Source organism: Streptopelia decaocto, assembly GCF_964273445.1.
Source record: "Streptopelia decaocto genome assembly, chromosome: 22".
NCBI lineage: Eukaryota > Metazoa > Chordata > Aves > Columbiformes > Columbidae > Streptopelia > Streptopelia decaocto.
In genome coordinates, this window is record NC_138677.1 from 5,484,409 (window position 1) to 5,510,916 (window position 26,508).

The 26,508-nt window shown below is 63.3% G+C and overlaps 2 protein-coding genes across 3 annotated transcripts; both read right to left on the reverse strand.

Moving 5' to 3' along the window:
• Positions 1-1,792: 1,792 nt before the first annotated feature.
• On the reverse strand, positions 1,793-20,031 carry JUP (junction plakoglobin). 2 transcript variants are annotated; one of them, XM_082071031.1, is made up of 15 exons: positions 19,955-20,031; positions 10,182-10,409; positions 9,066-9,319; positions 8,310-8,548; positions 7,514-7,715; positions 6,898-7,042; positions 6,452-6,555; positions 5,233-5,571; positions 4,679-4,834; positions 4,465-4,584; positions 4,161-4,311; positions 3,931-4,052; positions 3,612-3,651; positions 2,882-3,051; positions 1,793-2,660 (listed from the first exon to the last, which is right to left on the reverse strand). In XM_082071031.1, the coding sequence occupies exons 2-14, from the start codon at positions 10,405-10,407 to the stop codon at positions 2,906-2,908; spliced, it is 2,244 nt and encodes a 747-aa protein (XP_081927157.1). In that variant the 5' UTR covers positions 10,408-10,409; positions 19,955-20,031; the 3' UTR covers positions 1,793-2,660; positions 2,882-2,905. The 2 variants fall into 2 exon arrangements, with proteins under 2 accessions (XP_081927157.1, XP_081927156.1); XM_082071030.1 differs by having other exon boundaries at positions 10,182-10,414; positions 19,955-20,018.
• A 2,376-nt stretch (positions 20,032-22,407) lies between these two features.
• On the reverse strand, positions 22,408-26,401 carry P3H4 (prolyl 3-hydroxylase family member 4 (inactive)). The gene is made up of 8 exons (XM_082071128.1): positions 25,889-26,401; positions 24,601-24,750; positions 24,168-24,339; positions 23,962-24,090; positions 23,713-23,858; positions 23,546-23,629; positions 23,209-23,350; positions 22,408-23,134 (listed from the first exon to the last, which is right to left on the reverse strand). Exons 1-8 carry the CDS (start codon positions 26,363-26,365, stop codon positions 23,121-23,123), a joined length of 1,314 nt encoding a protein of 437 aa, XP_081927254.1. The 5' UTR covers positions 26,366-26,401; the 3' UTR covers positions 22,408-23,120.
• Between the last annotated feature and the right edge of the window lie 107 nt (positions 26,402-26,508).

Sequence of the window (26,508 nt, forward strand, 5' to 3'; positions counted from 1 at the left end):
ACTGCACAGCCCAAGCAGCAAGCACTGGCCTGGCTTGGTGGCCAACGCCCCCCGAATATGGGGGCTTATTCCCATTGTCTCTCACTGATCTGCCCCTTGTTGTGGCAGTGGCTGCAGCAGGCAGGGATGTCTGGCCCCCAGTCTTGTCCCACAAGCCTCCCCGGCCCCGCTGTCCTCCGGAAGCGCACTCGGCTCTGCCGGGGCTGCCCGGAAAGCAGCTGTTGTTTTGCTCGCTGCTGGTGCTGGCACGGGCTGCAGCAGGAAGCACGGCCGCATCCCCGCCGCACGGCGCTTGGCCGCAGCCCCGGGCTGAGCTCAGCGCAGGATGTTCCCCCAAGCCAGCACGGTTCTCCTTTCCCAGACCTGCTCCTGCTGCCTTTGTCACCCGCTCGCTCCTGCCCCAGCCGATGGACGTGCAAACCTCCATGTCCTAACCAAGCCCTGTGAGTGGTGAGCACCTATGTCCCCATCCTTCCACCTCCCTGTCCCCGCACTTCGCCTCCCTCCGCGGCAGGGCCAGGCGCCGCAGGAGAGCCGAGCGAACGCGCCAAGGACAGGGGGGTTGATGCTGACAGCGGGAGGGAACGGCTGTGACTTTGTTCCCAGCTCCCTTTGATCATGTCCCCGCAATCTCCCCACGCTGGTGGCAGCCGTGTCGGGCTGATCAGTGTCTTGCCAGTGGCTGCACAGAGGAGCTGTGCTACAGCAGGCAGAGCTCAGAGCCGGGGGGTCAGAGATGATGCCCTGTCTCTCCAGCTGCCCCCCGGTGCCACCGCAGCACTCCGAGCCACCCGTGCAGACGTCGCTGTGTGACACAGCTGCTCTCTCTGGGTTCCCCACCTCTGTCCCCTGATTTGGGCATCCCAGGACCACCCATGTTTCACCCTTCCATCCCCTGGCACATACACCCCAAGCCCCACAGCCCTGCCCGCAACCTCGCAGCGAGCTGCTGAAGGCAAATCGTGCTTCTGGGCTCAGCCTGCACCTTCGTGCCCAAAAAGGTGCTTTGGTGAAGTCCAGGACAGCTGGCAGGGGCTGTCCTTGGCCCCGTCCCCATGCCAAAGAGGCCACCGAGCAGACAGGCAGCCCTGAAGTTGGTGGGTAACTTTGCGAACAGTTCCCACCTCCCAGCACATCTCCTCCTGGCTCCAGGCGCCGCTTCCCCAGGGCCCTCCCCGGGCGCAGCTGTCAGAGTTTCGGCTGAGAATATTCCCTCCTGCCATCTGTTCCCGCTATGAAGCCAGGCTGCCGAAAAGGCAACCAGCTTTCACTGAGTAAATCACTTTTGTAACCTGGTCTCTCACGGCTCCATCCAGGCTTCACTCCATCAATCAGCGGGGCGCGCTCCCAACCGGCACATTTATCCCCCAGAGCTCGTACAAGGGAGCAGCAGAGCGGAGATGCTGGTGGTGCTGCCTAACAAATAAACATCTTAATTACGGGGAGTTTTTACCTCCTGACAGAGCAGACAGACACCTGGACGGGGCCGGCATGCTAACGACCTGGTGATGACAAGGGAAGGGCTGGCGGCGCCTCAGGGTGCGGGGTTATGGGGGGAGCTGCTGCCGGTGCCACATCGTCCCCCAGGCACCGAGAGGGGACCTGCTTGTCCCCCCAGCCGCCACCTGAGCCCTTGGCCAGGAAAAGCAGATGCAGAGTGTGGGAATGAGCTTGTCCATAGGAGGGAACCACCAATGTCTGGGCTGAGGAATGCGATGGCACCTTCATCCCTGCTGCCCCAAGGGGACTCACTCACCTTCCAGGGTGACAGAACAGGCTCAGGGCAACGAGGGGCTGGGGGGGGTTATTTTATTCTTTGCTTTGGTCTATACAAAAACAACTTACAGAAATAATAAACTCTTCTATTCCTGAACCACACTCCAGTAACTGTCCATCCCTTTCCGGTCGAAGCATTGAACCACCATCAGATCTAGAGCCTCTTTAAAAAATGCGTTAGATACGGGGAGGAGGGGATGGAAACACACCACTCACCAAAAAGAAGGGAAATGGGTTAAAATGTGCAACAGAGATCAGTACAAGGACACGGTTCCTAACGCTGGAGTCACTCCTCTAGGGGCACTGGTAGGACAGGCAGGTACACAAAGTCAGCTCCCCAACGCTGATTGGAAAGAATTAAACCGCAGACATCCCCGTGGCTACAACGAAGGTCCTGGGACACGGCCCCCTTTGTTTTCAGCAAGCTCTGGATGGGCCTGATTAACTCAGAGCTCGCAGACAGCAAAGGGTTTTCCCGTGTTAGATTCCTTTCCTAGAGCACTAACACGCAGAACAAATAGTGGGGAAGTTAGAAAGCAGAAACTTAAGGACGGCAAAAGCCATTGGCACCATATTAAAAATAAAAAAGAAATATATATTCATAGAAAAGACTATTTTGCCAATGAAAGATCGCTAACGGCGCGAGGTTTGTGTATTTTAAAGCTTCAGAAACAGTATCTTGGGTGCTGGATGCGGCAGTAGGCGCTTGAAGCAGTCCCAGGAGGAAGGACCTTCTCCACAGACCCACAGCGAAGGAAAACAAACCGAAAAATAAAACCTCTCGTGGGAATGGAAAAGTTTGTCTTCTCAGGCACTTCTGTCTCCCAAGTCCTTCTTGCGAACGCTCAGCTCTGGGGCCACCCTCTTCTGTACGGAGAAAACACCTGCGCGGCGGGACAGAGCTCCAGTTACTCAACCGAGAGGGGATGTGGAGGAGACCAGAGACCAGGACTCCCCGAACCCGCGGAGAAACGCGGTTGCTGACCCACGGCAGCACTGGGGACCCTGTGGCAGCACCAGGGACCAGCACCCAACCCTGCCACCCATCCCAGGGTTGAATGTGCCTTGATAAGCACCCACACCCCAGGGAGATGCCACCCAGTACCTGGTGCGGGGGCTGCGGGGCAGGTTAGGCGAGCATGTGGTCAGTGAAGGGCGCTCGGACGCCGTCGCTGTAGGCGTCCATGGGGTAGTCGCCGTCCATGTCCATGTGCATGTCAATGGGGTCCAGCGGGATGTCACCCGAGTACATGGGGCGGTAACCGGTGTCCAGCTCTGGAAAAGGGACAGGCCAAAGCTCAGCTCCCACTGGTGCGAGACTTCTCCAGATCTCAGCCACCCTCCTGGTCCCGCCCCGGGCCGGGGCAGCGTGTGGCACACAGGGCTGCACAGGACACGAGGGCCACCCACCCGCCCCGAAGAGCTGGGCCAGCCCAGGCACACGGGAGAGCGGCTGCACGTGCTCCCGGGGAGCTGAGCATCCTGCCGAGCATCCCCAGGCAGCCCTGGCTGGCAGCCAGCCAAGGAAGGTCTTAAAACTTAATTTTTTTACAATGAGGGTGGTAAAATACTGGCCCAGATTGCTCAGAGAGGTGGTGGATGCCCCATCCTGGAGACATCCCAGGCCCGGCTGGACGGGGCTCTGAGCAACCTGAGCTGGTGAAGATGTCCCTGTTCATGGCAGGGGGAGCACTGGGGGAGCTGGAAAGGTACCTTCAACCCAAACTATTCTACGATTCTATGCTAAAACCAGCCTGGTTTGGTGAGACGAGGGATCTGTCCCACCAGGGCCAGCCCATGCGGGACCCTGCGGGAACTGCTGGCGCTGTACTCACCATCTGAGTAGGGCTCGTTGATGGGGATCATGCTCTGAGCCTACGAAAGAAGGTGACACAGTTGAAGAGAGGACGCGTGCTCACATGTGCACGATGCTCAGGGGCTCCATGGTGCCCAGCCCCATCCCTGACAGCGGTACCACAACCCAGAGCTGCCGGAGAGTCGATGCCACAACCCTCCCATCCCATCTGCCGGTTGCTTGTGTCTGAGCTCTGACATCGGTGGCAGCTTTTGGAGGCAGGATGGGGCCACCACAAGAGCCCCTGGTTTCCCCAAGGAAAAGGGCTCATCCCCGTGCCCGGTGGGGTGGATGCTCACCGCCTCCCAGGCCGCCGGGTCGTGCTTGAAGAGGGAGTTGGTGAGCTCCACGGAGACGCGCTTTCTGTAGTCGGGGTTCTTGTCCTCCGAGATTCGGAAGAGCACGGCGGCCGCGTAGGTGGCTGCAGGGAAAGGGCAGCAGCCTCAGCTCCTGGTGCCATCCCGGCTGGAGCTGGGACGATGCCAGGTGGCAGAGAGCCCTTGGCACAGGGCCCAGCGGCGGCACTCACCCGTCCCCTCGTTCCTGGAGTGCAGCAGCTCCATCAGCGGAGCCGAGGCCCCCTCAGCATCGATGGCATCTGCCGCCTCCTTGTCCTGGGCCAGCTCGCACAGCACGCCAGCCGCCACGCGCTGGATGTTCTCCACCGGTGAGTAGAGGAGCTGTCAGGAGAGATCAGCGGAAACGTGAAGCAGCCGGCGAGGAGCTGTCGAGCTCCTGATGGGCTCCGACACACGCGGGTGCCGCCAGCCGAGCACCGCGAGGCCGTGCGGGAGGTGACAAAGCGCAGCCCCCACGTCCCCCCAGCCCCCGACCTGCACGAAGAGAGGGATGGTGTTGAGACGGAAGATCTCCATGCGGTTCATGGGGTCCCGGGCCAGGATGTGCAGTGCCCCCGTGCACCCCTCCACGATCTCCTCCATCTTCACTCCGTCCTGCCAGGGCACACGCACAAAACCACCCTGAGCGTGAGCGCAGCCTGCCCCCCAGGGGCAGCTTGGCTTTTGGGGACAACGTGGGGGTACTGACCGTGTAGGGCTGCTGTGTGCCGGCTGCCACGTGCCGCTGGGCGTCCTGGTGAGCCTTGACCAGCAGCTGGACCAGGCGGGGGATGACGGCCGCCTCCTGGAGCGGGGCATGGTTGGCCGGGCACAGGGCCAGGTTGCGGATCAGGCCGATGGTAGCCTGGAGGAGAGATGCGGGGAAGGAGAGATTCGTCCTGACCATGGACTGGAGCAGCGTGCGTTCCCCACGGGACCGGCTGGGCCCCCCCGCCACTGCATCCCCTCTGCGGCACGGGCCGACTTCAGCTTCCTCCCGCAGCGGATCCGGCCCCCTCCCCGCGGGGGCGGCCGGGGCCGTATCGATTCCAGCCGAGCAGCCGGCACAAGCCGTTTCCTCCATTAGCTGCCATCAAGGACACAGCCCAGCGGGACCAGGGATGCAGTGGCAGCAGCTCATCATCGCTCCGTGCACGGCACCGGCTGCAGAGCCCCCCAGCAGCACGTCCCACCTTGGGCAAGTAGCCAGGGGCTCGCTCGAGCCCACCCACCAGCTTCCCCCAGCATCCCCCAGCCCCTTACCTTGACCAGTGGCCACTGGTTGGGCTGGTTGAGGAGCTTGACGATAGCGGGGATGCCGTAGTTGAGCCGCACCGAGTTCTGTGCCATCTCGGCCTCGGGGTGCCGGCTGGTGAGGTGCCGGAGAGCGCAGACGGCCGGCTCGGTGATGTCCTCCTTGTCACCCGCCCGCAGGATGGTGTGGATCAGGGCCTCCACGCCGTTCGACTGCGTCACCAGGGTCTTGTTCTTGCTGTTGTTGCAGGTCAGGTTGGAGAGGGTGCCGGTGGCACAGGTCAGCACATTCACGTCGTCAGAGCTCAGCTGGTTCACCAGGATCTTGAGGACACCGTCCAGGCCCTCCTGTGGGAACAGGGACAAGAGGTCAGACCAGCCCCCTGCAGCCGGACGTGGGCTCAGCCCCACGCCTGTCCCCTGTGTCTCTCGCCCGCGCTGGGGACCCAAAGATGTCCCCTCCAGCAGGTACATCTCCTGCCATGGCAGAGAGGATCAATCCCCGAGCTATGCGCTTCCTCCCAGACCCTGCACCCTCTTCCTCCTGTGTGCTGCCCTCACCGGAGCTCAAACACCGACTTCTGCAGACCCCGGCCCCCCAGCGCCCCACATCCCAGAGCAGCAATGGGGGGGGCAGCGTTCCCACCCACGCCGTGCCTGTTCCCATCTCCCTGCAGCCAGAGCTGCGCCACAGCACGAGCAACAGGCGCTCCCGACATGTGCGGCTTCACTTAAACAGTTTAATGTCTCCAGCAGCTTTTCCCTGCTGGGAAGCACAAACAATTCCCGCCAGCGCTCCCGGGGTGACCCCGCTCCCCGTCGTGCCGGCAGGCGGCCAGCAGCGCGGCATGAAAGAGTTAAAGGCGTCACAGCCTGGTCTCCCCCTCAATCCACAGAGCCAGGGATGGTTACACGCCAACCCAAATAGTTTCCACGCTGCATCAGGCGCTAATCTGCACAGAGGCGGCCCCAGCAGATGGGGAACGCATCAGGAGGTAGCAAAGGGCTGGGGAGAGCAACCTCGGAGCAGAGCTCGGGGTCGCCCTGGCACCAGCCGCCACTCAGCGCCATGGGCACAAGCGCCTCGACGGCGGCTCCTGGCTGGGACAGAGCCGAGCGGCGCGCAGGGACAGCTGCAGGGCTCCCCCAGACCCAGCACCCGGCAGCTGGCACGGAGGAGCCCCCAAAACGCTGCACTGAAGCACGACCCAGGGTCCCGCAGACTCACCTGTTTGGTGGCCACGTCAGAGAGGTTTCGCAGGGTCCAGAGGCAATTCTGCACCAGCCGGGGGCTGGAGCTGGTCAAGTGTTTGCCCAACGCCTGCATGCCGCCTGTTGGGGAAGGAGACACCGCGTCAACACCCAGACACAAAACTGCCCCGGCAGAGAGAAGGGAGCGACAGCGGGTGCGTGGGGCGAGCGTGGGCTGAGCGTCACCCCACCGATGCCTCCAACGCACAGCATAGCCCTGTGGCTTAGCAGAGGCTAAATGCGGAGTGGGAAAACCAACCAGCCGGGCCAGATCCTGCCCAGGCACAGCGCCAGAAAAGCACCTCAGTAGCTTTTCGGAGCAAGAAACCTGGCCGTGCGCAGGTGGTTTCACCTGCTGTGCGACAGCAGCCTCAGCTGCATCCTCCTCCCGTTGGACACCAGCCCTGCCGCAGCCCCTCTTACCAGCCTCGACGATAGCGGGCTTGTTGCTGGGACACACCGACAGCACCTTGAGCACCCGGCTGGTGGTCCAGAGCAGCTTCTCGTAGTTGTAGCTGCGCATGATCTGCACCAGCGCCTGGGGTCCTCCGTTGGCCAAAATAATCAGCTGCAAGACAGAAGGAGCAGGGTCAGGGTGTACTGGGAGCACCGTTCTGCTTTCTCCGCCTGTGCCAGGACACAAGTCGGCAGGAGGTCCAGCCCTTCAGGGCATGGAGGAGCATTCCAGCCATCACCAGAGCAGGTCCAGGGATGACGTGTGAAGCTGCGACAACTCGCACATGGGAGGAGATGAGCAGCCAAAGAACAAAGATCGAGGCATTGCCCAGAGCAGCGGGGGAAAAACCCAACCGAGCCGAAGGACCGGCCAGACCGGGACAGTCTGTGCCTTCGGGGACGCCGCGAGAGGTCGGATGCAGCCGCGTTGCAGACAGCACAACCGCTCCGCTGCTGGGGGGCACACGGGTTGTGATGGTGCGAGCTCCCACCCCCCGCGACGGGGGCTTCTGGCTGCAAGGAGCAGAGTTTGGCACCCCCCCCATCCACCCTTCCCGCAGCAGGACCCAGCCCCGGCCCCCACCTTGCTCTCCTGGTTCCCGTAGGCGAGGAGCTGCAGGCAGTCGGTGGTGATCGCCAGGAACTTGGGGTTGTTCTTGTTCAGCAGGGGAACCATCTTCTGCAGGCCGTCGGCCAGGCGCACAGCCATCTTGGCCCCTTCCTGGTAGAGCAGCAGGTTGTGCAGGGTGGTGATGGCGTAGAAGAGGACGGACTCGACCGGCGAGCTGCGGGCGGGCGGCACAGAGCCACGTCAGCCCAGGCAGCTGCCTACGGGCTCACCTGGCTGCCGGGGAAACCCCAACTCCCACCCAGCGCCCTGCAGCAGGACCCGATGCAAGGCTGCCGTGTGGCATGTCCCCAGGGAAGGGACACGTCCCCCCGTGGGGCTGAGCAGAGACTGAGCCCCATCTCCACGGACAAGGCAGCACAGGGGGCTGCTCGTTCCTCTTGCCCACACACAGGCTCCAAATCATAGAATCATTTTGGTTGGAAAAGCCCCTCAAGGTCATTGAGTCCAATCATTCCCCGCCCCTGTCCCTGCCCCATGTCCCTGAGAACCTCATGTCCGTCTGTCCAACCCTCCAGGGCTGGTGACTCCAGCACTGCCCTGGGCAGCCTGTTCCAATGCCCCACAGCCCTTTGGGGAAGAAATTGTTCCCCAGATCCAACCTCAATGTCCCCTGGTGCAACTTGAGGCCATTTCCTCTCATCCTGTCCCTTGTTGCTTGGGAGAAGATCCCTCCCTTCCTCTGCCCCCAGCCCGGGAGGGTCTGCTGGGCTCTGTCATCCTCTCAGGACCCCCAAGAGCCCCCCCGTACCTCAGCATCCTGACGAGGGCCGGGATGCCACCAGATTTGAAGATGGAGAGCAGCCCCTCGCGGTGGTGCGAGAGGTTGTGCAGGATGCTGGTGGTGCAGCGCGCCGTGTCCAGGTCGCTGGTGCTCTGCATGGTGCGCACCACGGCCGCCACGATCTGGGGCGACTGCATCAGGGCGCGGCGCGACGCCTCCTTCTTGGAGAGCTGGTTGACGATCATGGCCGCTTTGCTGACCACCACCTGGTGGGGAAGGAGGAACCAGCAGGTGGGAGGGGGTCCCACTGCTGCCCATCACAACCAGGACAGGATGGATCCATCCCGCTCGCCCAGAGCGGCCGCGCACCGTGCTGGAGCAGCAGAGCCGGCACAGCAGTGCGGGTGAGGATTGCTCTTTATAATCATCCTCCAGGAGCAGTTAGTTGGGTCCACGGAGCACAGGGACGCTCAGGGACACTCAGGGACAGGACAGGGGTGGCTGGATCACTGAGAGCCGGCAAGAAGCGCTCAGTGTCTGTGCAAGGCCAGGACAGGAGAGCCGTGTCTGATCAGTAAGGACAGGCTGCGAGGACAGGCGGGTGCGCAGAGCTGGGCTCGGTCCTGTTGTGGGGTGTAGGCAACCGCAGAGCTTTGTCAAGAGGAAGGAGCCGGACAGCAGCCACAGAGCCCCATGAGGATGTGAGCCAGGCTGGGAAGAGCACCCCGCAAACCTGGCAGCCGAAATCCCGGAGACACATGCCAGCAAACCGCATTTCCTTACCGGGTCCTCATCATTGAGCAGCTTGGTGAGCTCTGGGATGGCACGGGTGGCCAGCTCGGCATCGTCCTGGTAGTTGATGAGATGCACGATGGCCGATTTCAGCATCTGGGAGGGCTCTGCCAGGCGCTGCACGTTGGTCTGCTGCCCCTCCAGCTGGGTGGTGATGAGGAGGGAGCGATCCTCCACCGTCTCGGGGTACATGGCAGCCCGGACGCGCTGGGCGCGGGTCATGGCCAGCTGAGCCTCCATGTCGGCTGCGGGGGTAGGTGAGGAGGCGGCGTTAGATTCAGGTTCTCTCCCAGCCCTGCTTTCCAATTGCAATTAGCTGAGCAAGAGCTTAGTGCGACGCCACCGGCAACGTCAGCAGCCCCAGTGTGATCTGCAAGGAGCCGGCGCTTCAAAGTGTAAACAGACACGGCAGCGCGGAGATAAGACAACGCTCAATTAGGCAGCGCGATGAGGTAGTTGTCACACAAGGCCCATTAATTAAAAAAAGTTAAGGATATTTGCAATTTAGGACCAGCGGCACTGGGGATGAGGACACGAAGGCCTTTCCCCAGCAAGGACGCTGGGACAATCTGGTGATTAAACCTTCCAGGACCCAACGCCGATGGGAGAACCCCAGAGGAGAGCACAGCAAACCAACCCTCTTTGAAGGGATAAAGCTGGAAAAGCGTCTCCTTTGGCTCCGGGAGCTTCATCTCCACCCGCTTTGCCCTTGCAGCAGCGGGAGAAGACGGGCCGGCCGGTCGGGCTCCACGGCACACGCCGGCAGCTCCGCCAGCCGCGCCGAGACCGGTTTCCTGAGCAGGCAGACAGGCAGCGGAGCAGCCGGCGGATCCGTGGGCCGGGATCAGCTGTTCCTACCTCGAGCCAACCCACCGGCGCGCTGGGATGTGTGTGCGCGGCTCAGCACCGGCGCGGGCTGGCTGCGCGCCACCCCGACGCAACTGCCTCTTGGCATGGGGAAGGAGGACAGGATGGAGCATATTTTAGGCAGTAACAACTCCCGGGGTGTGGAGGAGCGCCCAGGAGGAGCACGGCTCGTGGGGGAGGAGCAGGAAGGCAGGAGTAGAGCAGCTGAGCCCGCGGCCGTGCCAGCCCTGCAGCCCCTACCTTGCGCTTGGCTCTGGCCCTGGCTCCCTCCCTGGCAGTAGCTCGTGGTGGTCGTCTTCTTGATGGTGTACTGCTTCCCGTAGACCTCGTCGTCGTCCCCCAGGCACTTGCTGCTGACTGAGGGCACCTGGGTGTTGACGCCGGAGTGGATGCCCGAGTCGTAGGTGTAGGTCTGCTGCCACTCCGTCACCTTGATCGGCTGCTCCATCATGTTCATCACCTCCATGGCTGCTCTGCGGGGCAGCGAGGGGACAAGTTACGTCTCCGGCAGAGCCCAGGTCACAGCAGGACCCTCCTGCACCAACCCACGCGGCAGACCCGGCGCGGCAGCCGCCCCCTGCGCGGCCCACGAGCAGATGGAGCAGATTCCGATCTGCCCTCCTCCCCCACGGGAGATGAAAGGCGGCCCCGGGATGACGAATCCCACAGCTCAGCACTTCGCCGCTCGTGTTCAGACACGAACCGTGGCTGCAAGCGGCGCAGATCGCGGTTGGCCAAGCCCTCAGCCACGCGATGCCGCGTCGCACCGCCTCGGCGGTGAAGGTCTGAGCGGCTCTGCCCGGCACGGAGGGACCCCACAGCACATCCCCCCCACGCTGCTAGAGGCTTTTTGAAGACCAAAGACAGGGCCTGGCGGAGATCTGGGTATGGCCACAAGGCTGGGGCTCCAAGAATAAAATAAACCTTTTTAGAAGCCTTTCTGGGACACTCCTAAAGTACCTAAAAATAACCAGGCAAAGCCACCTGCGCAGCTGTCCCGTGGGTGCTCAGCACCACAAGCACCCGTGGCGTGGGCTGGGTGCTCCCGGTGCTGTGCCGAGCATCACGCCACGCTGCGCCGGCAGCCCAGCGCAACCCAAAACTCAGGACCAACCAGACAAGGTTGCCTGCGAGCAGGGCTGGGTTTCCCTCCTCTTTAATTTGGGGATGCAGGGGGAGGGAGGATGGCTCATGGATTAACCCCTGAGCTCATCGGGGCAGGCGGGCGCTGTGAGTCACCAGCACCACATCCAGCCCCCCAGCATGGCCAGGAGGGGAGGGATGGAGGAACAGGGGGAGGGATGGAGGAACGGAGGGAGGGATGGAGGAACGGAGGGAGGGATGGAGGAACGGAGGGAGGGATGGAGGAACGGAGGGAGGGATGGAGGAACGGAGGGAGGGATGGAGGAACGGAGGGAGGGATGGAGGAACGGAGGGAGGGATGGAGACAGCACCCAGCCAGCCCCACCAACCCACTGCTGGGGTTTCTGCCCCTTCCTCTGGCCACACAGCGCTGGGGATGAGTCAGAGTTTCAGAGGCGATAAGAGGCGCAGGGAGCAGCTGCTGCCCGGCATAGCTGAGCGCAGCAGCGACCGCGCTTCCCAACAGAGGCGTAATTACCACCTCCACCAGCACTGATTCATGCAGCAAGCTGGACCAGGGCAGCCGCGCACCCCTGGCCCCGCTCCAGCGCCCGCACAGCTCGGGGCTCGCAGGGAGCAGCCGGGCTGGTGCAGCACCGGCACCCTCCTCGGGGAGCAAGGGGAACAGGGGGACGAGCCCCCCGTTGCGCCGGCGGCTGAGTCAGGGCGTCGGGCGGCGGCCGAGGACGCAGGTTGCACGAGGCGGCTCGGCAGGACACGGCACGCACGGGCTTGGCACGACTCGCCCCAGCGCTGCCGGCTGTTCCCAAGGAGAGGCCGAGCCCTGGCGAGCGGAACAGGGAAGAAAATCCCAGGCCGGGCACAAACACACATTCCTGGGGAGCAGCACAAGGTGGGCGGCAGGACCCGCTGGCTGGATGCATCCTGAATCCCACCACAGCCATCCCCACCCCCAGCCACCTTCCCAGAGCTGCTGCAGGGTGCTGCGCCTGTCAATTCCATATCTTTGAGCTGTCAAGCAGCAATCTGCAGACTAAGTACAGCTCTGCCTTTAATGGGTCGTGCATAATGCATGTTTATGAGGCAGCAAGAGCCGGACCCACTAATGGAGGCCAGCGGGGGCAGATCGTTCCCACGACGGCACAGGCAGGAGCCGGCCTTTCCATTCGGCACAGCCAGGCGTGCGGGACACACGGTGCCGGGGGCGAGGGGAGAGCCCAGTGCCGCCCCACACCCCGTGCCAGAGCGGGGTTTGGCCAGGAGAGCCCCTGTGCTGAGCCAGGAGTGGGGCTGTCACATCAGTGTTTGGGAGAGTAAATCCTCCTGTCTGGGTCGCCACAGTGGAAGAGCCTCCAAATCGTGTTGGGAAGCCCAAGAATGACAGTGGTTGGGTTGCAGGGACCCCTGTAGATCCCCAGCCCCACCTGGGGTCACAGAGCAGATCACACAGGATCCCAGAGGGTTTGAATGTCCCAGAGAAGGAGACTCCACACCCGCTCTGGGCAGCCTGGGCCAGGCTCTGGCACCGCAAAGGGAAGAAGTTTCTCCTCGTGTGCAGATGGAGCCTCCTGTGTTCCAGTCTGTGCCCGTTGCCCCTCACCCTGGCGCTGGGCACCACTGAGCAGAGTCTGGTCCATCCTCTGACACCCACCCTGAGATATTGATCCATTGATCAGATCCCTCTCAGCTTCTCTTCTCCAGCTCAACAGCCCCAGCTCTCTCAGTGTCTCCTCATCACAAAGATGCTCCAGACCCCTCAGCATCTTTGTGTCCCTGGACCCTCTCCAGTAATTCCTTGTCCAGGCCAGAGAAGCTGGCACTGGCAGGAGGGGCCGGTGCCACCTGCACTGTCAGTCGACCAGTAACGGCTGTTCTACAATTTACAGGCATTTGACAGGCACTTAATTTTTCAAACCTCTGTGAGTTGGGCTCAGGCACCGGCTCCCTCCGGAGCCCTGCATTATGCATGAGCCACATCCCTGCCGCCCCCTCCGCCTGCACCGCTGGCACCCCAGAGACATCAAAAGCCAGCGAAGCTCCTCAGAGTCCAGACACGAGCTCCAGCGATCGGCCCCAGACAAGCTCCAAGAAGGACAGTGGGTCCAAGCAGCGTGATAGACGCGTCTGAGCGCAGTGTCCTGCAGCAGCAGGGACAGGGGACAACTGTGACATGGCCCAGGGGACTCTCCATTCCCAGGAGGCCCCTCGAAGGGCCCAAAGGCACCTTGTTAACTGCAGTCCCCCTCCTCCCCTGGAGCATCCCCCCACCAGCAGCCCAGGGGGGTTGCTCACTGCCATGGGCACCCAAGGTGACAGGGCCAATGGAGCGAATGTCAGACACTCCAGCGGCGAGCAGTGACATTTTCTGAACCCTGTGTCAAGCATCCTCTGCTCACCGCTCAGTGAGGGTCAGACACTCAACACAAGCATCTCCCCCATCCTCCATGCTGGGCTGTGTCCTTGGATGTCCTCCCTGCTGCTCAGGGGGACCAGAGTGAGACAAGCAGGGGATGCTGGTTGCTCCTGGGTTCAGCCATTCACCAGCGATGCTTTTGGTGGGGAGCAGCTGCAGTGGGGCAGGACCCCCGCCATGCCCTGGAAGCGGTGAAGGGGAGGGCAGTGGTCCATGCATGAAAATGTATGTGTTTAAGGCAGACGTGAAAATACCTGCCCAGGAGGAGTCAGCCGTGAGCATGGGGGATCCAGCCCCCTCGGTAGGACAACTGCTGCTCACTCCAGCACTTATCTCCCTCCAACCGGGCTGTCACGAACCCCAGCAGGACTCCCCAGCCCCAGCTGAGCCCCCCTGCCTGCACAGAGCTGGGACCCTCAGAGAAATAGGACTCACCCCCAGCAACAGCAAGAAACCCCCCCCCCCGCCCCGAAACAGCGAGGAAGATGTGGGGTGCCCACAGAGGGGGCAGCAGGTTTGGGGGAGCACTTCCAACGGCCCTATGTGGGATGCGGGGCTGGCAGGGGCTTCAGCCACCCCCGCACGGGGGATAGAAGGTTAATCCCTCTCCCACCACTTCCCGTAGCCGGGAACGCCGGGGGAGGCAGAGGAAGCTCCTGCAGCTCCGGGGCACCGGCCAGCAGCTCATCCGCCCCCAGAGCCATTTGATCAGCATCCAGGCAGCATCATCCCCCCCCTCCAAGACACCGTCTGCAGAGGAAATCTCAGCAAACACACAGCCCTGACCAGCCCTTCCCTCCGGCTGCCGGGAGGAGCCTTCGGCCTCACAGCAGCGGGGCACGGCGCTCCGCTCACACACGGCTGAGCTGCCCAAAACGTAAGGGAAGTCATGAATGCAGCTTCATGCAAAAATATTGCTCAGGGGCTTCTCAGCGGGCAGGGGTCCCTGGGGCGAGCAGCAAACACGGGGGTCACCCCTAGGTGAGCAGACACTGAGCACCCGCACACCCCAAGTCCCAGGCATGGGCTGCACGGGAGCAGCAGCAGGACCTGGGGGTCAGCGGGTGCGAGAGGCAGCTGAGGACATCACACACATCTCCCCGCTGCCGAGCGGCCGCTGCAGCCCCCGCAGAGCCCCGGCCTCGCCCGCATCCTGCCCGGCCCCAGGGGAACGGAGCAGCAGCGCTGGAGATGCGCCCGCTCAGGAGCTGAGCTGGGCTGCGGGAAGCGTGCGAGCGACTGCAATTACCGTCACTGAGGCTTTTAAGATAAAGGAAAGAGGCAGTTGAGGCAATTCAAGAAATGCCATGCGAGAAAAAGACTCTATTTTAGAAGCACTTATGCTACACGCAAGCGATCTCCGGTCCTGCCCACCCTCCTGGAACAGCCGGGGGATCGGTGACCGCCGGGGCAGAGCGGCCTCGGCGGCAGCAGGGCCTCCCAAGGTCAAGGGCACCGGAGAGCTGCAGCCCAGGTCCCCCACGGCCGGCAAACCCAGCACCATTGCACTGATGCTAACGAAGCTGCTGCCGCAGACAACAGAGCCAGCGCTGTACAAAAGCTTCAATGGTTTTGAAGAGGATGCCTCGAAGGAGCACGCAGCGGGGAGAAGGCAGAGAAAGGAGCTTTTCAAGACCTCAGCAGCATCAATGGGAAGCGTTAGAGTCAGATCCCGGCGACCATGAGCCCTTTCAATGGGGCTTTACAGTGAAGATAAGTGGAAGAATTCAAAGGGGAACGAGAGCAGCTTGAAGTTTAATGAGAAGACAGGCAATGGGGGATCAGCCTCTCATTAGAGAGTGGGCTGTGCCAGGGTGAGGACACCTTGGCCCTCCCTGTGCACAAAGGAGCCGATGGCCTTTGTCCCCTGATGCTCACCAGCAGCCCCATCAGCTCCAACAACCTCAGGTCACCAGGGAGGGCAGCGAGGGGTGCAGGAGCCACCCTTCAGACCCAGGCTCCCTCACCAGGGGATGCTCTAAAACCCTGTTTGTTTTTCAGCTGCTCCTGGCAAGGTTCAGTTTGAGCTGCTGAAAGCCCCGTGTGAAGCTCCTGATACTCAGGGGGTGCCGCATCCCCGCAAGCGCAGCAAGACCCTGGCAGCAGCGTCGGCGTCTCAACCACAACCCGCTCCACTGATGCTCTCCAACACAGAGCATGTTCCCTCAGCCTCTGGAGGCTCCTCACCCAAATTAACAGCTACTGACAGCTCCAGCACACGCCGAGTCCGGGCTGTGATATTTTGGCACTTCACAAAATGACAAGGTATCACCCATCAAGTTGTCTCCCGTTGCAAGAGCACGTGCAACGCCGGGCACCCTCCCACAGCACACGGTAGAGCGACCCAGCCCTCGCACAGGCACCACCGGACACCCATGCACATCCCCTCCTCAATTAAAGTTGGCCCATCTCATTAGTAACACTGCTGGGAGAGATGGGATCTCACCACTTGTCCATAAAAAAAGGAGAACTGGCACGGTGCAATTAATCACAATAACTCCATCTGGATAAGGAAAAAAAAATAATAATCATCATTATTTTGTTTTAAAGAGCACAAAGAACAAGTTGTCCTTTACGAACATCATAATTGCAGGCTTTAAATTGAGGCTTTGAGGCTCGCAGGCTGTTCCCAGCTCCCAGCGCACAGATACACAGCATCCTGCCCACCTGGCTCGATGCTGCCGGCGGAGCCGCGGCAGCGGGGAGGGGCGCAGGGCTGCTGAGCCCCGGCTTAATTTCTCCATCCAACCGCATTACATCTGTAAAGTTCAGACGCTTCACAAGAAATTATCACCAACACCCGTCAGCACCCGGCCTGTCGGAGCAAGTTAATGATTTGTCACCAGGGCCCTGCCTGCGCGTCACAGCGATTACGGCAGGGCTGCTCGCGGCGGCCAAAGGTCTCTCCCCCCACCAGCAGAGCACACACACTTTATCCACCCAGCCCCAAAAGCCATGGGGGACCATGGCACATCCTAAAATCGAGGGTCCCTGTGTCTCTCCAGCACCGAAGCAGGTTCCACCCTGGGAGGGCACCGCTGCTCACTTGCCTTCACCACCTCCCGCAGGTTTGCTCACCCAGGCGTGGGATATTTGGATATTCCACCTCCATCCAGCCACCAGCTCCTGCTCAGGGTCTCGGAAGGAGCCTGAGGACTCGCTCGGTTCAAACGCGAGCAGACGTCGTGGGGCTGCCCGACGAGCCGCAGCATCCGCAGCACCAGGTTCCTGCCCTGTTTGCAAAGCGATTTCGGAGCCAAGCGACCGAGGCACATTGAAATGCCTCTGGGCTTGTCAGCAGCCACAGCAAAATGCATCAGGGCTGGCGTATTTAGAAGGGTATTTCAACCCTCTGCCTAATTAGAAACATCTTCATCTCCCCTTGAAGCCGTCAATGAGCTGCACGGTATTTCCACGCCAGAGGTGGGAAGCGGAGCGGGTGAGAAGCTCTGCACATCGAGGTACCTGTGCCTGGGAGCCCAGTTTAAAAACAAACATGGGCTTTAGCTGCTTAGGCCAAGCTTTAAGACTTCTTTGGGGAGCAAGTGGCTGTGCCTTCATGCCCCTGACATCGTCTGCTGCTTCGCCAAGCCACATCTATGGGGTAAGGGGGGTAAAACCAACGCCCCCAAAGCAGAGAACGCTGCTGAGATTCAAGGCACCACTGCAGCCCCCGTGTCCCCCCGAGCTGCCATCCCAGCTGCTTCCACCTGCCCAGCCCAACCTGGGACACCCCATGGGCTCACGAGACAAAGCCACCACCCAAACCTCAGCTCCAGGTGACAACGGTGCCCCAGGCAGCCTATCAAGGTGGGAAAGCACCAGCTGAAATAAAGGAAAAGCTGAAGCCCAAGGTAGACTTGCACTGTTTTAATAGAAATTAAATTTCTTTTTAACTTCTGTTAATTAGAAGCTGGTTTAATTTAAACCTTCAAGACCAGCACAAGCCTCGGTGCAGATGCTGCAATTAAAGTCTTGCAAGTTCTCTGCAAAGAACCTCCGCTTCCCCCTGCTCGCAAAGCGGGGGCCGCGCCAGCTCCGCTCCCGAAGGCTCTGCCACCCGCGAGCCCGGCAGAGGCACCGTCTCAAAGCCCGGAGATCTGGAAGCGCCATCAAAAGCCAAATCCCATCAAGTGCTCCCACACCAAAGCAGGGCCTGGAAAGGAAGCCGCGGTCACAGGAACAGCCTCCGCAGAAGGAGCCGTGCAGCTGCACCGCAGCCGCCCGCCCCAGCTGCTTGAGGACTTCAGGTGGGGGAAACAAAGGGGAGAGTTAATGGGATTAGGACAACACTGACTATTACACTGAAATACAGCACAGGGACCACAGGGGAAATCCTCCAAGGTCCCCGGTTGCAGCTGAGCCATGAGCTGCCCACACTGCCAAGGCGGTCGAGGCTCTGAGCGTGGTGCACAAATCGCTCCTGGTAGACACCCCCCCCGCCAGGAGCCCAGTTTGGCCCTGCCAGGGATGCACAAGCTTCCTGGAGCTGGAGAGGACACGCCACATCGCCCAGACAATAGACCGTAAACGCCACTGTCTGGAAGGGAGGGCCCTGCCGCAGCCACCCCACCTTCCCGCAGCGCCCCGCAGGTCCCCTGAGCATTGGGGACCCACATCTCCCCCAGCACCCGCACAGGAGCCAGCCTGGGAGGGGAAAACACTCCACAGGCATTGCTGCCAGGAGCTCTGAGCATTCCCATCCCCACGGCCAACTTGTTTAAGCCAAATTAGCAGTCAAATGGGTTTTTCATGACACTTTGTGGAAATCCTCCAAAGCAATGAAAGATTACAGGCTTCAGATAGGCAAACAGTTTCTGTGGATACCCCGCAACCTTCCAGCCAACTCCGATAAAACACCTGCAAGGACACAGGAAGGGACCTTCTATATCTCCCCAGTGCCATTACTGGGCAGTATGGCTGGGCCAGACTCCTTCTCCCCCCGAAACCCGGGTCCAGGAGCCAGGAGCAGACCCCGCAGGCACCGCACCTGCCCTGGATGCGGATAACAGCCCCGAGCGAACGCCCCCGGCACGGCTCCAGCCCCGCGGCAGCTGGCACCGAGACGCCTCGCCCCCGGCTCCCCGGCAGCCCGATGGCAGACGGATGCGAGACTGCCGGGTGTCAGAGCTGGCAAGCGACACCAGCGCCAAAACCAGCACGACGTGGGCTGGAGCAGGAGGCGCAGCCACCACAGGGGCCGGACCCAGCTGGGTCACGGGCGTCCCTGACCCTCATCGTCCTTTTGGCACAGGGAACATCATCCCAGACATGAAGCTCATCCAGACACTCCATGGGAAAGCTGGGGGGGTGCAGGGACACTGCTGCCCAGCAAGAGTGGGTACAGGCTGGTGTCTTCACACCCGTGTGGTCACGGTCACCTGGCCCTGTCCCCAGCAGGCTGCCGTGCCCTCCTGGCCGCCGTTCACGCTCCTCTCACAGCACAAACATCTCTTCAAGTTGCTTGTACGACAGCTTACGTTTCCCCTCTCCGGGCAACTCCCAGCAACGTTTCAGCATTATCCTTTCATCTGCGCTCTAAACCTGATTAATTAAGCTAATCACTCAGCTAACGCAATTAGAGTGCCCTTTCCTCTCCAAAAGCCAGACAAAAAGACAGCAGAGTTTCGCTCCGCCCGCGTTTCCCCGCGTGGATATTCGCTATCAGCCGCTTGCGGGGTCTCAGCTCGGAACCCCCCCCACCGAGTGGTGCCAAACACCCACCCGTGATGCCAGGAATCCCCATCCCCTCTGAGCCCCCTGGGACCCCCAAGCACAGCAGCCTGGGAAAGCACTTTGCTGAAGGTGAGGGGCAGCCCAGCGGGTGGGGACAGCAGCACCGCGGGGTCCCCGGGGCAGCCCCGAGCGGCTGTGTCGGCAGCGTGTGGCCAGCGGGATGACTCAAGGCACCCAGCAGCCACGGTTTACGTAAGAGCCACAGCGGCCACCTGGGCGAGCAGCGTGCCAAGGCCTCGCCCTGGAGCGGAGACACCGAGCGCGCCCGGGCGGGGCCGGGGACGAAGCCACCGCCTCATACCAGGGAGCGGGGTCGCAACTTGGAAACTCGCTCCTGCAGCGCTGGGCAAGGAGAAGGGACCGGGACAGCTCGGCCGCCCGCCGGGGTTCGCCCCGGGGACCCGCCCGCCCGGCTCCGCGCAGGCTGAGCCCGGCCGCTGACAACCGCAGCGCTCGCCCGGCCCCACGCGGGACGAACGGCGCTCACGGGCGGCACACGGCTCCACGCCGGCTGCGCCGCCTGCGAGCAGCGCTGCACCGGGACCGACTCGGAGCGCCTGGTGCTGCCCGGCTCGGACACCCGGTTCCTCCCAGACTCAGCCCCGAGCGCGGCCGCTCCCCAGCCCCGCACAGCGCAGCCCGCCCAGCCCCAGCACTTCCCAGTCCGGGACGTCCGGCTGCCCCGGCCCCGCTCCAGCCCCGCACCCTCCCGGGCTCCCGGCCCAGCCCCGCGGGCGCGCCCCGTCCCGGCCCCGCTCACCTGCGCGGCGGCTCCCCCTGCGCTGACTCTGCCGCCCGCCCCGCTCCTGCCCGAACAAAAGGCGAGCAGCCTCTCGCGCCCGGCCCCGCCCTGCCCCGCCCCAGAACAAGCCCCGCCCCCTTGGCAGCGGACCGCTATTGGACCGCCCGCACGCCCGTCAGCCCCGCGGCCCGCCGGGCACCGCCCCCGCCGGACGTGTTTATCCGCTCTCTATTGGCGGGGGCGCGGTCGACCCGCCCTTCGCCGTGAGGCGATTGGACAGCGGGGAGGGGTGGGCGGGGCGAAGCGGTGGGCGGGGAAGGGCGCGGCCGCGAGGGGGAGCACCTGGGTGACGTCACAGGGCGGGGCAGGGGCGGAGCCTGTACAGGGGGCGGGGCCGGGACGTACCTGGGCAGGGGCAGCGCAGCCCCAGGGGTGCGGGGCCCGCGGTCCTGCGGGGGCTGCAGCGGGGCAGGGTCCAGCCCCGGAGCATCATCCAGCCCCGAGAAGGGGTCCGCACCGCCCGGGTGGGGAAACTGAGGCAAGCGCTCGGTAGCGAGAGGCGCTGGGGAAGGGCTGGGGTGGCTGACGCTGCCGACAGCCCGTGTCACCCTGTCCCTGGCCAGACTGGTCCAGCCGGGTGCTGCTGCCGCCTCCCAGCTCAACCGCGCCCAGCACCACGGCACGTCCCAGCCCACGGTGGGGATTCCCAGGCCTCCTGCTCCCCAGATTTGGGAATGGGGGCGAGGAGACACATCCTGCACCCTCCCATCATCAGCCCCCGCGCCATCCTCTGCCGTGTCTGGCTGCAGGCGCTCAGTCGGGAATTCAGAGCTCTGGAGGGAGGCGACAGACAGAGCTTCAAGCACCCCTGCGAGAAAATGGGATTTCATTGCTGTGCGCAGAGCGGGGGATCCGGGGCACAGCGAGAGTCGCCCGGCCCGAGGAGGAAAGGGGCACATGGCACAGCTGAGATAGTGGGCAAAAACCTCATTTGTGTTCCTTCTTGGTCAAGGTCGGGGAGTCAGGGAAGCACAGTGCTGCCTTCCTGGTGTTAACCCACGGAGTCCTGCAGGCTCACCCCCCTGAATCCCACCGCTGTGTCCCTGCATCCCACCTCTGCCCCCCTGCGCCTCCCCGCTCTGCACACCGCAGGGGACAGTGGCCGTGCCCGCAGCCCTGGCCACTGCAACGGTCACCCTGCTGCTGGCAGACCTGCTGCTGCTGCCCGGTGCTACCGGGAGCACCAGACCCAGCACCTCTGCACCCAGCCGCTGCGATGGGAGCATCGAGTGACCCCAGAGACCCCAGCCGAGGATGCAAGTGGCTTCACCCAGTGCTCGTAGAGTAGCAAGGAGCTGTGTGCCCCAACGTGAGCTTGAGGCTTGCGAGGGGACGCGGGTGCCCGGGCACCTGTCAGAGCAGGGCGGAGGCCACTCTGTGCCACCCTCGCCTGGCTTGTTGGGAAGATAAACAAGCCTTTGCCCCCCCGGGGCCGCGACGCCAGCGCGCTGGGCTGAGCGCTTCCCGCTGATCCAGGCACTAACGCCGCCCGCCGCACCCCAAAGGGCTGGGGTTCCCCTCCCAAGGGTGGCCGTGACCCATCGGTGACAAACCCCGCTCCTCCCAAGGGACAGGACAGCCCTGCCCTGCACAGGGCGGCAATGGGCAGCTCCCACCAACAGTGCTGCCTCCCCTTAGCTCTGCCCTGAGCCCCCAGCCCTGCCTGCGGGTCTGGGGGTTCAGCCCTGTCCCCCATCCCAGTGCTCGGCCCCAGCGCAGAGCTGGGAAAGCCCTGGCAAACAGGAGCTCCAGGGCAGGGCAGGGTGGGGTGCTGGCAGCCTCCCCACCACCCCCTTCCTTCCCTTCTCTCCCCCGGGCCAATGCGGTGATTCAGCCTCTCGGTTTCAGTCCTCGCAGCCAATTTCCACAGGGAGCAGGATCGGACCTGGTGCGGGAGGGAGAAGCGATGATGGGATGTTCAAGGATTGTCAGCAGCGATGGCGGCCTCCAAATTGGGCTCCAAAGCGCCCTGATGCAAGTGGGAGGGGGTTGTCCCACCCTGTCACCCTGGACTGGTATCAGGGCATGCAGGCTGCACCCTCCGGAGCAGCAGCAAGATGATGCACCCTCCAAAAACAACCAGCAGGTGATGCACATCACACCTCAAACACACATATTGGGGTGAGACAAGCTGCCCCCCCCACCACCCAGCAGCCTTACCTGCACAATGGGGGTCACACATCCCCATAGGGTCCCAGTTGTGGTCGTGGCCCCCTCAGGGACCCCCCAGCCCCACAAGAGCCTGGCTGCTCTCATGGCCCCCAAGGCTCCCCAGGTCCCCCATGGGGTCTCCCCTACTTCATGGGGCACCCAGCCCCCCAACCCATCCCTGTCTCTCCCACAGCTGGGTGTCTCCCACCCCGAGCGCCCAGCTCCCCCGGTCCCAGGGAACCCCAAGGCGGAGGCAGCTGTGAAAAGACTGGTCCGGATTTTATTTAAAAAGTTCAGCACCAGTAAATATAAAACAAAAAAAGCGACTGTGCAAGTCGGGAAATATTAAATTAACGGAGCTTAAGGCTACAGAGGGCTGGTGTGGTGACAATTGAAGGCACATGCAGGGCACGGGCGACGCAGCCACACGGTGGCACGGGGACACCGGCACACCGGGAAACCCGTTGTAGCACCGAGCCCTGGGCTCCGAAGGGACCCCGGGCTCCGGCAGGGCGGATGGGAGGCTGGAGGCACCAGGGTAGGAGCCCCCGGGAGCCCTGAGCAGCGGCAGGACCGGCACACGCACCTGGCTCCGGCAGCACCGTGCATTGCTCCCAGAGCGGGGCACCCCTGAGCCCCTCAAAACAACATGAGGTCGGTCCTCACGCACCACTCACAGAACCCCAGTGCTGCAGGGCACTGCCACAAGCCAGGGCTCCTGGGGACACTGGGGACAGTGGCGGCCCAGGGCGAGGTCCGGAGTAGGTGGGGAGGTTTGGCGGTGCCGGGGCTCCACCGAAGGGAATCAGGCTGCGCTCAGGGCAGCAGAGGTCCAGCCGGCAAAGCCAGCCTTCCTGCGAGTCCGAGGTTCTGCATGACGGCCGGCAGGAGCCCCAAGCCCAGTGTCCCTGGGATGGCATCGCAGAGCCACCGCTGTCCAGTTCCGCTGGAGCCAGGCGCCCCTTCGCCTGGCTCACTGCAGGGTCTCTGCAAACAAGGAGGGCTCGATGGCACCGGGGCACAGGCAGGACCCCCCCACCCTGCGGCACAGCATCAGGAACCTTGGTCGGCTTTGTCCCCTTTGGTCTTGGGCTCCTGCCACCAGTCTGCGAAGAAGCCCTCCTCGTAGTCACCTTCCCCCTCGAACTCGCCGTCGGAGGGCAGGTCCTGCGTCTCCGGCCCCTCGCTGCCGTCCACCTCCATCTGCAGCACGGGACGGGCGGGAGGAGGCAGCGCGGCTCAGTGGCCCCGGCCACAGCCCCTTCTCCAGGGCTGGTTCGGGGCTCAGATCCCCCTCCCCAAGGAAGGGCCCTGGCCCAGGGTACTCACAGCACCCACCCGCCCCAGCCAGCACCCCCAAAAGCAGCTGCTGCACCCCGTGCCGGGGCTGACACCTACCTCATCGTCAGCCTGCAGGTACTGCCTGGCGAACTCCAGCATCTTCTTCTGGGCGGCTGTGCGGTTGTGGTAGCGTGCGGCTTCCTGGGCACAGGGAGGGAGCGGGGGGCACATCAGTTCCTCTGCCAGCGGCAGAGCTGTGGGATGGGGTGCTGGGGGGTCCTCACCGGCCGAGGCTCAAAGTCCTGCTCCTGCAGGCGCCAGCGCTCGCGGTGGAAGCGGTAATAGACCAGGTTCTGCTGCATCACGGCATCGCCCGGGTCGAAGAGCATGTAGCTGGAGACGCTGCGCACCGCGTCCCGCACGTCGTTCACTGCAGGGAGCAGCGCTGGGTGACACGGGGGGCAACGCCACACCCAGGGGTCCGCAGCACCCCAGGGTGCCCCTTGAGCCCCCCCGCTCCCGCTGGCACTCACGCTTGTAGTAGGCAAACTGCAGGTAGTGGTACATGGTGGCCACAAACTTCTCCACGAAGTAGCCGCCCACGTTGGGGGTGAGCTCGGTCTCGCAGTCCACCTTGCACTGCAGCACGCTCACAAAGTGGTCTGGGGGGAGGCATCAGGCGCTGTGACCCCCAGCTCCCCCCCGCCAGCCCGCCTGCCCCCGGCCCCCGCCCGCTCACCTGCGATGGCGGGGTAGAAGTCCTTGAACTCCTGCAGCTCGTAGGCGCCCTCGCAGCTGGCCAGGCAGTCCTCGTACGCCTTGTAGTACTCGGCCAGCGCCTGCTCCATGTCGGCCGCACTGCTCCGGAAATCCCCGTTGTTGTACAGCTTCACCGACCGCACGAATATCGGCTGCCGGGGATCAAGTGGGCAGCGCTCACCCCTCTGCCAGGTGCCGCAGCCCGGCTCTGCCCCCCAGCAGCACCAACCTGCCCGGCTCCCCCCAGGGTGGCTCCGTCCCCAGCACAGGACCCCAGAGATGCTCTTTTGGGAGCAGGACATGGGCAAGCGGGGCTGAGCAAGGGAGAGCTGCTCCCCTGGGGGTTCAGCAGGACTAAGCACACACCGAGCCCCGGGAACCCCTCTCCTGCCCCATCCCCGTCCCCCCGTCACCTCGTAGGGCTGAGCCTCCAGGTCGACCAGGTATTCATCCACATCCAGCATCGTCCTGTAATAGTTCAGGTACCTCAAAGTCATCTCATGGTTGGGGTTCTTCTGCAGGAAGGTGTGGGCAGCAGACACCGCTTTCTCGATCTTATTTGACTGGGGAGGGAGGGAGAGCTGGTGCAGCAGGCTGCTGGGGGGCAACCGGGAGCTCAGCACCCAGCCGGACCTGGACTGCACAATCATCCACTGGCAGAGATGGACAGACAGAATCCGGGACCGTTAACAACACATAAATCTAGCCACACCAATGTCCCCCTCTGTGCCTGTGGTGGGAGCGGGGAAAGCTCATTCCCTCATGGACCCCCACACCCAGCTAGGAGTGATCCTCGTGCTGTGGGTTTGATCCACCATCCGCTCTCTCGGGCACTGTCACCTGCCCCCACTCCCCTGCTGCTTTCTGAGCCCTCGGGTTGCAACATCAGTGGAGTAAGATTATGGGGGGATGAACAAACCACCCACGAAATGGATTTTGGCCAGAGCGAGCAAGAGGAAAAGGCATTAAGGATCTAGGCCACGCTGTCCCTCGCCCCTGCCAGGTGAGCGGGGCAGCAGCGCTAAAGCACTAAAGCAGCATCTTCACCGGCCGCCGGCCAGTGGCGCAGCTGGGGACCCCAACCAGTACCGGTGCCTGGGGAGGGAAGCGTCCCCTGCCAGAGCTGCTCTGGCCAAAGCCGGGGGGTCACCCCAGGTTGATCCCTTACAAAACCTCCCTCCACGTCTGCACTGTGAGCCCACAAGTGTTTCTTCCTGATGGAGCATCCAGACACGTGTCCCACAGCAATCACAATGGCATCAGACCCACCAGATCGGGCCCCTCGGCTGGGGCATCCCCTGTGTCCCCCTCCCCTCTGCCTGGGCAGGAGGACCTTGGGGGACAAGGGCAACGCCAGGGTGGCAGTGGGGACAAAACCACAGGGGCCCCCGGTCCCGGGCGCACCCCTCACGTCCTGCTTGATGCATCCCAGATGATGCTGACGTGCCATGGCGCAGGGGCAGGATGGAGGAGCCAGGAGGGTGTCAGATGTGCAGGATGTGGGGTGCAGGATGAGGCACAAATGGGGGTGTGACCGATGGTGGGGCTGAGCAGAGGGGCACAGGGTAGCGGGTAGAAGAGGAGCTGCAGGTCAGAGCAGTGCAGGACAGGACGCCGGTACCGGACACCCAGCCCATGAAGCCCCTCACTCCCACCCCCTGCCACGTTGCGCGGCATTTGCACGCCCGCGGGGCCCCTCACCTTGAAGAGCGCGTAGTGCAGGTACTGGTAGGGCTGGCGGCGCTGGAAGTCCCGCAGCGTTTGCGCGGGGGGGTAGCGCAGCTGGAAAACGGGCAGGTCGCGCTTGCAGGCGCGCAGGCAGCCGGCCCGGCGCAGCAGCTGCCCGAAGAGCTGCAGCTCCCGCTCCCACTCCCACGCCGCGGGCTCCTCCTCCGCGGGGGGCTCCTCCGCGGGGTCCCCTTCCGCGGGCGCGGCGCAGCGGCGGTGACAATGCGCCTCGCTGTCGCGGAGCAGGCGGTGAAGGCGCAGACTGGCCTCCAGCTCCCGGGCGCTCTCCGCCCACTCCGCACCCGCGTAATGCGCCAGCGCCCGCGCGTAGGCGCGCTGCAGCGGCTCCAGCGCGGCCGCGGGGAAGCCGCGCACGCTGTACTCCTCGTACTGCGCCGCGCACGGCCCCGCCGCCAGCAGCAGCAGCAGCGCCAGCGCCGCGCCGCCCATCCCCGCCGCCGCCGCGCACTGGCCGCGCAGCGCTCCGCGCAGGGGGGCGGGCGGCGCGGGGAAGGGGGCGGTGCGCGGCGCTGCGCGCAGGGTCTTAGTGCGGCTCTGCGCGGCTGGCGCAGCGCCCGCGGGGTGCGCACGGA